At 39.3% G+C, this 12,294-nt stretch overlaps 1 protein-coding gene across 2 annotated transcripts; it reads left to right on the forward strand.

The window, feature by feature from the left end:
• Positions 1 to 663: 663 nt before the first annotated feature.
• Positions 664 to 11,839, forward strand: clpxb (caseinolytic mitochondrial matrix peptidase chaperone subunit Xb). 2 transcript variants are annotated; one of them, XM_083893206.1, is made up of 15 exons: positions 664 to 975; positions 1,493 to 1,567; positions 2,167 to 2,327; positions 2,454 to 2,568; positions 4,538 to 4,692; positions 4,812 to 4,971; positions 5,903 to 5,944; positions 6,473 to 6,649; positions 6,808 to 6,972; positions 7,398 to 7,486; positions 7,590 to 7,754; positions 7,838 to 8,137; positions 8,286 to 8,378; positions 10,235 to 10,341; positions 10,481 to 11,839. In XM_083893206.1, the coding sequence occupies exons 2-15, from the start codon at positions 1,516 to 1,518 to the stop codon at positions 10,569 to 10,571; spliced, it is 1,872 nt and encodes a 623-aa protein (XP_083749332.1). In that variant the 5' UTR covers positions 664 to 975; positions 1,493 to 1,515; the 3' UTR covers positions 10,572 to 11,839. The 2 variants fall into 2 exon arrangements, with proteins under 2 accessions (XP_083749332.1, XP_083749333.1); XM_083893207.1 differs by lacking the exon at positions 5,903 to 5,944.
• The last annotated feature ends 455 nt before the right edge of the window (positions 11,840 to 12,294 follow it).

The following is a 12,294-nucleotide window of genomic DNA, read 5'->3' on the forward strand; positions in this document are numbered from 1 at the left end:
GGGTCACTTGAGTTAGTTCAGATAACGTGGTTAATCTGGCTGCATTAAAGTCATATTATGATTATTCAGACTAGATGGTCATGTCCTTCTTTCGAGTCGTTCGAGACAGCTTCTTTATTTGATGCTCCTGGGTTATTTATTTTATTTTAATTAATAATCCACAGACTTACATTGGGGAAAAAAATTATATTATCCTGGTGAAAACAAGTCTGTGTAAATCAGTGAAAGTGAAATAGCAAATTATATGTTGCTCAAATAAAAGTGCCACTTCAGTGATTACATTTTTAAAGAGTACAAAAAGGTCAAGGACATACATCTCAAAAGAAACACGTTTGCTAATTATAGTACAATAATAAAAAATAAATACATAACCATTATTTACAAGTATACGTTTATTTTCTTCAATTATTAAAAAAGTACAATTACCGCAATATACGTAAAGGATATGAATGAAAATTAAATTGAATTAAAACAGGTCTAAACTTGAGTCTAAAATGCTGTACAGTGTTATTATTATCATTATTTGGTATTAGTAGTGGTCGTAGTAGGAGTAGTGTAGACTTTAAAGAGCACCAGCAGTCCCCTCCTCTTGTCAATTAATAGATCTCCAAAAGTCTGGATGGTTGTGATTTTGCGTAGTCAGCCTCCATGTTGTTGAACCAATGAGCTATCCCGTACGACCCGTAGCGGATGCTATCTGGGTTAGCCGTGGAAACGACCTAGTTTGCAACCGCGAGCATTTGGCGTTACATCACTGTGGGTCGCGTCTATACACCGTATGGCCGCGTGTCCCACTTGGGAAACAACAACCCAAAGAAGACATTGTGTACCAGTCTGTAAAAAGTAGGTACGGCGACAGGAGAATGACGGACTGACCTGTAAAAACTCAAACAACACATCGGAGCGGCAGTGACTTAGCACATTCGTTTTTCTGAAGGGGGCTGTTTCAAGACCCGAACGGTTTCATCGTGCCTTGTGAGTAAACCTAGCTTGTCAATGACACATTGATGCCTTAACATTTTTCATTTACAATGCTACAAATAAACAATCCTAGCCACGCGGCTCAACCGCTGGACGGTAGTTGACGTCTGTCCTACTGGGGTCGTTTGCCACTTCCATGAGCTACTGTTTTGTCAGCGCTGGTCTGGGCCTAGCTTAGGTAGCCAACAGTCACCTGTTTATTTAACCTAGCTAGAGAGCTGCGTTGTTTATCTGACAGTTTCTCATTAGCGTTAGTTAAAAACTGGGGCCATTCTGAATGACTTGTTTCGTTAGTACACGTGCGGTGATCTAAATAAATTTGATATACGATGATTGTTGCTGATTTGGCCAATTTTTTGTTTCATGACCTAACTTGCTAATGCTAACAGTGACGTAGAAGTTATGAAATGTCCAGCCCTCCCCGCTATCAGTGCTGGGAAGGAGCCACCGGGTCATTTAGCCAACTCCTCTCTTGTGTTTGTACTATATTAATATTAAGTTCATTTTTCAGGGTTTTGAGCTAAAAGAAGAAATATGTCCTGCCCATGCACTTCGGCTGCTAAGTTGTTGCTAACAGCTCACAGAGGTAAGAAACCGAAAGTATACACCCTGCTAGAGCTGCATGACATTGTTTTGTTTGATCCCATTTTGAAGTCGGTCTCCAGCTAACCTAGATCACTGTTTACAATACAACTACAACAGAAGGTTGACATTTCTCTTTCAACAGTCAAGAAGGGAGGGCTAAGCAACTGATGACAAATTACAGAGTATTTCATGGAGTTGAGAAGTTATAACAATAACAATTTAGAGTAATTATACATGTTTACATTAACATCACAATAGAGGCAATCATTAATTCCACCAAATTGTCGCCTGTTTACAAAGTGCACAGACAAGTAAACTTTAATATCAAATTGTGTCGCTTGAATGACTATGAAGATAAAGAAAATGTCTTTATGGTCTCAACAGTTTGTCAAAGCTCAAGCTCATGCCTTAACATGTGATCAACGTGTTTGACCAACAATCCAAAGCTCATTATGTTAAATGTCACTGAGGAAAAGCTGGATCCAAAACTTAGTTTGGTTTTATTGATTTGATAGAAAGAGTGAAAGAACCAACTCAATACACTGCATTGTTTTTACAGACTAGTGTTAGAAATTCTAAAGGATGTTGCTGTTGTTTCAGGATTGTCCTGCTCCCGGATTCAGTTCTTTTCTCTGAGTCGTCAGGGGTCTTGGGAAACTCCTTTACCTACCCGGGTGCGGGTGAGGACGTTTTCAAACACTGCAGCCTGCTATGCCTCGAAAGATGGTACACCAAAGGACAGTGGAAGTGACGGTGGAAAGGTAACCTTCTTAGATTAGCATAATTATGTGGCTTTTCCTCCACTGTACAGCACCACACCAGTTTGTACATGGAGGTGATGTTATTTAACTAATTGAATATATGCTGACACAATCATGTTTACACAGAAAAGCGTCAATGAGGGGAAGAGACTTTCTGGCTCGGGAGGATCAGGCAAGGGGGGAAGCCAGCTGCGCTGCCCCAAATGTGGAGATCCATGCACACATGTAGAGACCTTTGTCTGTAAGTAAGCTTTTAAATGTCAGAGAACCATTTACATTACCTTATTTTTTAGGTTAAAATTATATGTAAATCCTGTAATATTAAGAGGAGTGTTAATATCATGTTGTTGGTTTTTTTTTTACATTCTGATACATAAAAGTGTATTTTAGTTGAGATGGTGGTGGTAAAAATTATTTGTTGAACAAACAAAAACAAGTCAGAGAACAGGGAGATGAGAGGTTATAGGGGAGGTTTAGCGAGAAACAACCAGCATTGGTATCACTGCTGGTTCACATTTTTGGGTTATAAGCAACAATATGAGTGATAATAGAAAACTGTTTTCATTTCGGCATTAAGCCGAATTATGTTGACACAAACCCTGCATGTGGACTAAAATGTCTATGTTCTGCAAATATCTTAAACACTTTTCTGGCAGTTTTTCATGTTAAAGGAATGAAGGAAAAACATAGATTTTCATTGTATTTTCTTCTTTGTGTTGCAAACCTTGCAGCATTGTTAGTTAGAAGCTGCTGCCATCTTGACACAAAGGAATCCTTGTAGGTTAAGAGGTAGTTAATTGTGTGCCGTTCATTTGTGAATTACAGGAATTTCATTCATGCCCGTCTAGACCAGAGGAGTTGATGTGAAAGTTGGTTTAATTATTGAAATCGAATGTAAAAATGTGTTGTTCTATTTTTTTAGCGCTGAAGTGTCACACACACTTGTGTGAGGTCAACAATGTTCAGTCAGAAAACTATTGGGATTTAATTATTCACATCCAGTGGATTCTAGAGAGGGAGAAGTGCTCTGATAGCAAGACTTTTCTTTGCATGTATTCCCTTTCCTGTCAGTGGAGCTCAGATCCTGCATCAGAAGCAGCCCCACTGAGACCTGCAGGCAGAGTGTTTATTCAGAGGCCCAATATAAGATCAGTATGACCTGACTCCTCAGGCCTACTGTATTTACCATAGCGTTAATATTAAATGGATAAAGAATGTGTAGGAGCTAATGTATGTATGCCTCCCCACCAGCTGCAGATGTGACCAGAGGGTCATATTTTTTGTCTGTACTTCCAACAATCCCATTCTTGTAAATTAATTGCTGTAAGAGGGAATCCTTTCATATTGGCTACACATTCACCTGGGCTTGGTTAGCATTTGGGGTTCAATGTCACTGTGACCTCAGAAATCAATTGTATTTTTTAATTTGGCACAATTTATGTCTGTGTATTGTTTTAGGCAATTCTTTACAATTTGCCCTGTGTCTCTGTCATTGGTGTTGAGTATACCTAATTAGAGCAGAATTGGAAGGAGGAAAGATGTCACCCAAAAGGAAGCAAGAAGTAGCAAAAAAAACAGTAACCTCTGACAGGTGTCTTTAAAGAAGACACCTGTTATAACCATCATTTTGGAATGACTTACTTTGAGGATATATATTGTTTATATAAATTACATTATAGCAGAAATTGCCGCTGTTTTGACTCCCACCATGCCACTTTGTTCCTCTGGACAGTTATTCTAAAGAGTACATTGCCACTACACCCCAGTTATCGAAAAACAGCCAAATAAATAAATAATGCTAATTGCACAGCACGAGCAGTGGCTGGATATATAGTCAACCCTCACCAGACTGCTTTATTGTTATTTGCTTTAATGCCTGCTGTGAAAGGCAGAAATCTATCATCATTCACTAAAGCAGCAACATGTAAAAGAGAGAAATGGTTGGCAGTTTATTCATATGAATGAAAACGTTTTATGTAAGAATGTAATGTCTCAACATGCTTTAAAAAAAATAAAATAAAACTGGTATACTTCATGAGGTGGCATTGTTGCCATTATGGAAAAATATTGATTAGCTTCTTGATGCTTTCAGTTTGAAGTGAATCGTTCGTTTATCGATTAGCTGAGCTGTCTTTCAAAGCCTCAAATGTTTCTATTAACAAGTCTGTTCATTATTATATCACTGACTATTGTTTGTCGCTCTTTTATAGCATCAACACGATTTGTAAAATGTGAGAAATGCCATCACTTTTTCGTGGTTCTGTCTGAAACGGACTCAAAGAAGGGGTTAAACAAAGAGCCAGAGTCTGCTGCAGAGGCAGTGAAACTGGCATTTGCACAGAAACCTCCTCCTCCCCCTAAGAAGGTAAGCATTAACTAAAGTTGCTATAATGAGCTTTGAAATGACTTTCAATGAATTGTGACATGTTCTGATTTTATTATAGTTTTCAGTTCGAAATTAAAAATGTCTCTTCTCCCCTCCAGATATATGCTTATCTTGACAAGTACGTTGTTGGTCAATCCTATGCAAAAAAGGTGTTAGCTGTTGCAGTATACAATCATTACAAGCGCATCTACAACAACATTCCTGCTGGGAGTCGTCAGCAGGTTGAGGTGGAAAAACAGCCCTCTCTTACACCTCGGGGTCAGTATTATCCTTATTTGTAGAAGTGATTCTGCAAATTTGTCTTTGGTTTTAAAGTGTATTTCATGTACCTGTGCAAATTGTGTACATATTGATTTTTCTTCCATGGATCAGTTCAACTAGTAAATCCACTGTTTATATAATATCTGTACACCAAACATTGTTGCAGTCTGATGGGAAAAAATTAGAAAACTAGGAAGTGAACAGGCGGCACAAAACTGATGTGAATTTCATGTAGGAACATTAACAACATGCAAGATTACAACTGATATTAAAGTTAATTTGACGTGTAAACACTAAATCAAATACATGTGCAGTTGTAACAATAAGGAAAGGAAGGTACATTTATTTGTAAATCACATTTCAAAAGGGAAGCTAGTGAGAAAAGGTAAATGGCCTGTATTTGTATAGCGCATTTATACACTCGCTGACCGCTCAAAGCTGCTTTAAACTGCAGTTTTTCACCCATTCACTCACATCATTCATACCCACTCACAATCCTGCCTGTATTGACCAATGACAGATTGGCATGTAGTCTAATCGAGCCGGAATCTAACTCGCAACCTTCCAGTTGAAAGATGACTCACCCTTACCCCTGATTAACATAAACATATGAAAGGCACCATGACGCATTGCAAAAGTGACATAAGAAAAAAAAGCATTAAAATGTAATTTTTATTTTTAACAGTTAACAAAGTTAAAATCAACACAAGTTACAGTCAGACCTGTTGCAGCTGTGGTCATAATCAGTCTTCAGTTCCAATCAGTTCTAATCAATCATGAATTATAACCTGTATTCTTTGGCATTTGTTCAATCATTTCCATACCAAATGAATGTGTAAACATTTTTTTGCAGCATTGCATTGAAAATGTAATCATGGCAGTGATTAATGATAATATTTATTTGAGTACTTTCATCCTCTTCCTGTAGAGATAGAGATGAGAAGACGAGAGAATGAATACAGATTCACAAGTAAGTGACAAATCGCCCGTAGTGTCACCGATATCTCTGCCAGTGTCGACTGTAGAAGTCTTTAACACTCGCTCAGCACGTTTTTATTTTCACGAGTTGCACAAATGCCAAACTCTACAGACCTCAGTGACCCCCCCCCCCCCCCAGATGATATATATATAGACTTGTGAGTGTTAGACTTCTCATTTACCACATGCACACAGATGAGTTACGGAATCTGTTGCAGTAATAAAACGAAAACTATAAATGTTTGACCAAACAATAAGATATGGTAGCCCAGTGACCTACATTCATTTCTGTTCACTTTGCTATTTTTAGCCTGTACATGGAAACTGTTGATACTAAACACAGACTGACACTAACACACCGTCAGTGAATGGTATGTTTAAATTGTAGCAGCAAGTTTTTCATTTTCATTTTCAAATCTTTCTTTTTGTTTCCTTTCCCGTGGCTTTGTACGTTCCTAGTCGTTTTTCCTTTCACTTTCCGGTGTCGACGTTAACCCTGTGGCTTGATGTGTTGTTGCAGAGCTGCTGCAAATTGCAGGCATCAGTCCTCATGGAAATGCTCTGGGTGTGTCCATGCAGCAGCAGGCCAGCCAGCAGACGCCTCAGGAGAAGAGGGGCGGCGAGGTCCTGGACTCTACAAACACTGAAATTAAACTGGAGAAGAGCAACATCATACTTCTTGGCCCAACTGGCTCAGGTTAGTGTCAACAATGTCTTGAATTGTGAAGAGTGCAAAGTGGCACTTACTACATCATCATCATTATTATTATTATTATCATCATGTGGTTTATTTGTAAATGCCAGTCTGCTTTGTCAAAAAATAAAATGGATTGTTATTCCTCTGATATCACTCAGGTAAAACATTGCTGGCACAGACACTGGCACGTTGTCTGGATGTTCCCTTTGCAATTTGTGATTGCACCACACTTACTCAAGCCGGATATGTGGGAGAAGACATCGAGTCAGTGATTGCTAAACTGCTGCAAGATGCCAATTACTCTGTGGAGAAAGCACAGCAAGGTGAGCAGACACACTGAAATTAACAGCCCAACAGTGTCTCATGTTTAAATAATACCTTGTTGTTCTATAGTCGGCACAAAAAAGCAAAACAAAAATCTTCCTACACTCTTATGCTCTCTATGTTGTATACCAATATAAACTTTTGCATCGGTTACACTTCATCAACGACAATATGTTTTTCACTTTCTGTTTTTTTCATGAGTTGTGGTTGAAAACATAAGCAGAAAGATGACAGACACAGATAAAGGTTAAAAAAAAAAACATGGGTCAAATTGAGGTCAAAGAGATAAAAGTGCACTTTTCTTCCACATGTTTAGAGGTTTTCTACTTTGAATCTTGAAGGTTAATCAGTGATGAGCTGTCTGTAGTCAGGGTACAAGTCAAACGTAATCCATTATGACTTACTACTTTTCATTTATGTGCAGGTATTGTGTTTCTGGATGAGGTTGATAAGATTGGCAGTGTACCTGGTATCCATCAGCTCAGAGATGTGGGAGGAGAAGGAGTCCAGCAGGTCAGAATTCAACCAGTTACACTGAATAAAATATAAATACAATTTGTTGATTTGTCTGTTGTGTTTCTGCTTGTTCTATACATTGTTATTTTTCTTATCTCAGGGTTTGCTTAAACTCTTGGAGGGAACAGTTGTCAATGTACCCGAGAAAAACTCCAGGAAACTGAGAGGAGAAACTGTGCAGGTCGACACAACGAACATTTTGTTTGTCGCATCAGGTGCCTTCAATGGACTTGACAGAATAATCAGCAGAAGAAAAAATGAAAAGGTGAATTTAATATTCTCGACACGATTTGTCAACAGATGTTCAACCAGGATTCCCGTTTGTAATAATTACCGTCCCCTTTTCAGTATTTGGGATTTGGAACTCCTTCGAACATGGGCAAAGGGCGCCGTGCGGCAGCAGCAGCGGACTTGGCCAACTCCAGTGGCGAGACAGACACGGTGGCAGAGATCATGGAGAAAGACAGATTGCTGAAGCACGTCGAGGCTCGGGACCTGATCGAGTTTGGAATGATCCCAGAGTTTGTTGGCCGTCTTCCTGTCGTCGTTCCTCTGCACAGCCTGGACGAGGAGACGTTAGTGAGGATCCTGACTGAACCACGCAATGCTGTGGTGCCCCAGTACCAGGCGCTTTTCAGCATGGACAAAGTAAGGACTCTGACATAGAGGTTGAATTCAGGCACATTAACTGCTCTGTGTGTGCAATCCTTTTATTAGACCTACAAGCAAATAACTTGATTATTAACGTGTGTCTTTTTGTTTGGAGCTAAACAACTGGCTTGTTTAATTTTTTCAGTGCGATCTCAATGTGACCCAGGGTGCTTTGACAGCCATCGCCAGAATGGCTCTGGAGAGAAAAACGGGAGCACGTGGGCTCCGATCCATCATGGTATGTAGAACCGCCAAGAACATCAAACTTAAAGCGGAACTAGACCGGAAGTTCCTATTATCGCTGTTTTTTTTGGTGTGTATCTGCGTCATTACCTTGTTTATGAAGCCCTGATGGTTCGAAACAAACAGTTCAGCCATTACTGAGAACTTCGTGTTTTATTGTAATCTCGGGGCTCAACGAGATCACTGAAAATCCCGTAATAGTTACGTAAGCAGCGGTTCTCCTGAACAACCGATCGTCCTGCTCCGGGCGGTAGTCCGGGCACATCCGGTTATGTACATTGAACCGCAGAGGAAGAATAACGTCCGTTGTGGAGGTGTTTCACGAGCAACAGTGTCTTCTGACTCTGGGTCTGACTCCGGTTTAAAGTCATAAAAGGGACTGCGGCGGGGAGTCGTGACGAAGCTATTTTTAAACACTGTTAAAACAATGTTTTGATAATGAGGAGCAGTGCATCCGCCGTTCCAGAGGGGGGCGCTGCGCTTCTGAGAACGGATGTGCTGGATAGTACTGGCCAATCACAAGACTCTGTCTTCTGGGGGTGAAAGTTCACTCTGAAATCTCGCAGCAGAAAACCACTGTCAGAAAAGAGGATTTATATCGGCTAGGTTACAGCAACTAGAAGGTTTTTGACCATAAAAACAAGTTAATATATGTAAGTAGACCTCCATAACTAACATTTATGTGCAACAGGACCACTCTATGTGACCTTAAATATTTCATTTAATATCACTGTCGGTGTTTAAGAATTGGTGACATCCAGAGACAGAAATGAATACATGCACTACTCACAAAAAAATCAGGATTATTCAACTAGAATATCCCTATGAGTTCATGCTGCAGTGATATTCTACCATTAAAGCAGGGCATTTAAGTAAAAGGATGCAATGCTAATTTCGTAATCTCAAACAAGAGCTAACAGTTGTGGCAATACCACAACAGAAAATCTCAATGTCTCAACAACTCGATCCATTTGTTTTGTCCAAGTGTTGTCTTGGTCTCATGATGTCAAAATTTCGATGAAGAGGACTGTTTGAATACAAATTGTCATTGAACCAGAACTTGTAGACCGTTAAATCACCTTGTTAGAGAACAGCATGTTATTCAATTAGAAATTGAAACGGTGAACAATTGGACGTGTGCATTCAAACGTTTAGAGAAGGTTAACTTAAGTTCACCTGCAAAGGTTATAGTGCGTTTTAGGTGCATTCTGAAATTGAATCGAAAAGCCAAACACCCCTAACTTTTTGTGAGTAGTGCGTATTTGTTGACAAATCTCATAGAAACAGAGGAGAATCTAATGGTGAGACTGCTCACACCTCCCTTTCCCGATGTATGTCAAGGAACTATGATGGCCTTCACATACCAGAAATAGTATCAGTTAAGATGGTCATAATCAAAAGTACATTCTGTAACACTATAATAAGTACACACTATTAGCATTAGTTAAGCATGAATAAATGTTTTCCTCATGTGCTAAAGTGTTGGCGTGTACTGAGTGAATGCTGGACACAGAGAGAGGTGAGAGAGTGGTCCCTTGTAAGTCGAGATGGATGCTGATTGGCTGCTTGAGTACAGCAGCTATTTGGACACTGTTCCTCAGCTGATGGGATGAGTAAAACATTTGTAACTGTGTTTATAAACTACATACTAATGAGTATTCATGCATTATAAATGATGAATTCAATATTTATTCACGCTTAACTAAAGCTTTTAGTGTGTACTTTATACTGTGTAATTATAAAGTGTTAACGTATATATTCAAAGTTATTGTTGTAAGGCTACAAAAGCAGTTGCATGCTTTTTTAAACCCTCCTAAATGTTACACACTGCACCTTTATCTCTGTCTCTAGGAAAAGCTGCTCCTTGAGCCCATGTTTGAGGTGCCACACTCTGACATCATAGCTGTCGAGCTGAACAAAGAAGTTGTCCACGGAAAATCCCTACCCGTATATATGAGGTCAGTATCTCTCAGCTCTCAGATCAGTTACATGCACGTTGTCATGTTGTAGATCAGATACCGGAAGCTAAGCACGGATCCCGTATTACTTGCTGTGTTTTTTAAAACCTGACGTGGAGTCTTCATTGTAATTTTCTAGAGCTCCAACCAAGGAGTCGGCAGAAGAGGAATACGACTCGGGCATCGACGAGGAGAACTGGCCTCGACAGGCGGACGCTGCTAACAACTGAACCACACGTTACACATTTTCAGCTAAAGACGACGCTGCCTGAAATCTTATTATGAATCCTTGGATACCAACTGTGGGGTTTTCTTGTGGCCCCTGACAAATGTGTGGTGTGTAGTGGTAAAGAAGGTTGCTGGTTCTCTCTGAGGATTGTTTTCATGATTAACAAGTTATAATAGTGTAACAACCTTTGGTCCGCTGCATCAATGTTAATTAATTAGTGGTGCACTCACATGGTGGACCTTTATAAAATATTTCAATCTCTGGGGATTGTGAACTTTTTATCTATATACAGATAAGGCTATTTTATTCATGAATGGATGTGTGTAGCTAGTGATTTGTTTGTCTTTTTGTGGTGATGGGCTGCAATGGGAAAGGAAGCAAATGGAAAGCAAACTATGGGATCACACTGTACACTTATACGTGGGCTGCTTAGAAAGTGTAGATGTGACATTACCATGTCCGATAATGCCTTATGTCATGAGGGCATAATATTCCACAAGCGCATCGATATTTTGATGTTTTCTTCTTTACACCATTGTAATAATGGTGCTCACAGTGAAACGGGGCTGTAAATGTTGAGCTACACTGCTTAGGTAGCATTTGTAAGCCGTTTGTATGACATGACCTCTAAATAGGAGAACTTATTTTGAAGTGTAAAGCACCAGCACACTAAACGCAGCAGGTGGAAAATCATGACCTTTTTTTAAAAAAAAAAACACGAGCCAGAATGGTTATGCTTTAAGTATTTTTCTTCCTCCTTTAAACTACCCTTAAGGGGATGTACATGTTTACTCACAGACCTCTGTTCTCACAGGATCAGTTCAGATGACTGTCTGACACGTGTGTTAATAAAACATCATGTGATTATTAATATTATTTTTTTTAGTAGTTATCCCCCCGGTTTTCTTGACTGAAGTTCATACCTTAAACAGATAGTCAAACTGAACTGATCGCCTCTTTCAAAAGCTTCCACTGAAAACCTACTTTGTTAAACTCCCTTCATCTGCAGTGTTGTAATAGCCCATTATTTAATAGCACCTCCGTTCACACGTCTGCACTCAAGTCTCCACCAAAATGCTCTCTGACTGAACCACGCTGCTGTACTCTTGATGCTGTTTGTGCTTTAGAATGTGATTAAACTAGATCTGTTCTCCTTTATTTTTGCTTTTATGTTTTCCTTCCTTCACTCATGCTGTCCTGTTTTCAGAGGTCTGTTACTGAACCTGTAAACAACCCGAGTTTGTGAGTCTTGAATTTATTGTTATTGTTTTAAAATGAAAATAAAATGTGTGTCTCTGTACATAATTTTAATTGGTCCACACAACTTGAAACTCTTCTGCGGTTAGTGCGACTCGTCAGTGCCGAGGAGGTCGTCTTAGTCACCACGCTCGTTAAATGGACACGTATGAAAGTGTTGTGCTGCACTCGTGCGCTGTTGCCTTTATGTAATCAGCTAATCTCTGGAACACATCATACTGTTGGTATCCCAATACCTCAGCATTTCCCTAATCCCCGTTTAAATCCACACTGTAATTACAAAGTCAAACTACAGAGCTCCGCACCAAAAAAATAAAATATTTTAAGGTTTATGGTAATCTTTCTTCACACAAAATTACTGAATGTAAAATGTTTGGATTTGACAAGTTGATTTGCAAATGAATGAAATGCAATAGTTAATTTATATTTTTTATATTTTACCGTACGACGTTTGTTCCGTATCTATT

This window comes from Microchirus variegatus (genome assembly GCF_963457635.1).
Source record: "Microchirus variegatus genome assembly, chromosome: 8".
In the NCBI taxonomy this organism is placed as follows: domain Eukaryota; kingdom Metazoa; phylum Chordata; class Actinopteri; order Pleuronectiformes; family Soleidae; genus Microchirus; species Microchirus variegatus.

What these genes read in the sequence shown, in the direction of transcription:
- clpxb (XM_083893206.1), top strand. Translation starts at nt 1,516, where the DNA reads ATGTCCTGCCCATGCACTTCGGCTGCTAAGTTGTTGCTAACAGCTCAC. An exon ending in GTTGCTAACAGCTCACAGAG is followed by an intron (nt 1,568 to 2,166) that starts GTAAGAAACCGA and finishes CTGTTGTTTCAG; the next exon opens with GATTGTCCTGCTCCCGGATT. An exon ending in GCAGAAGAAAAAATGAAAAG is followed by an intron (nt 7,755 to 7,837) that starts GTGAATTTAATA and finishes TCCCCTTTTCAG; the next exon opens with TATTTGGGATTTGGAACTCC.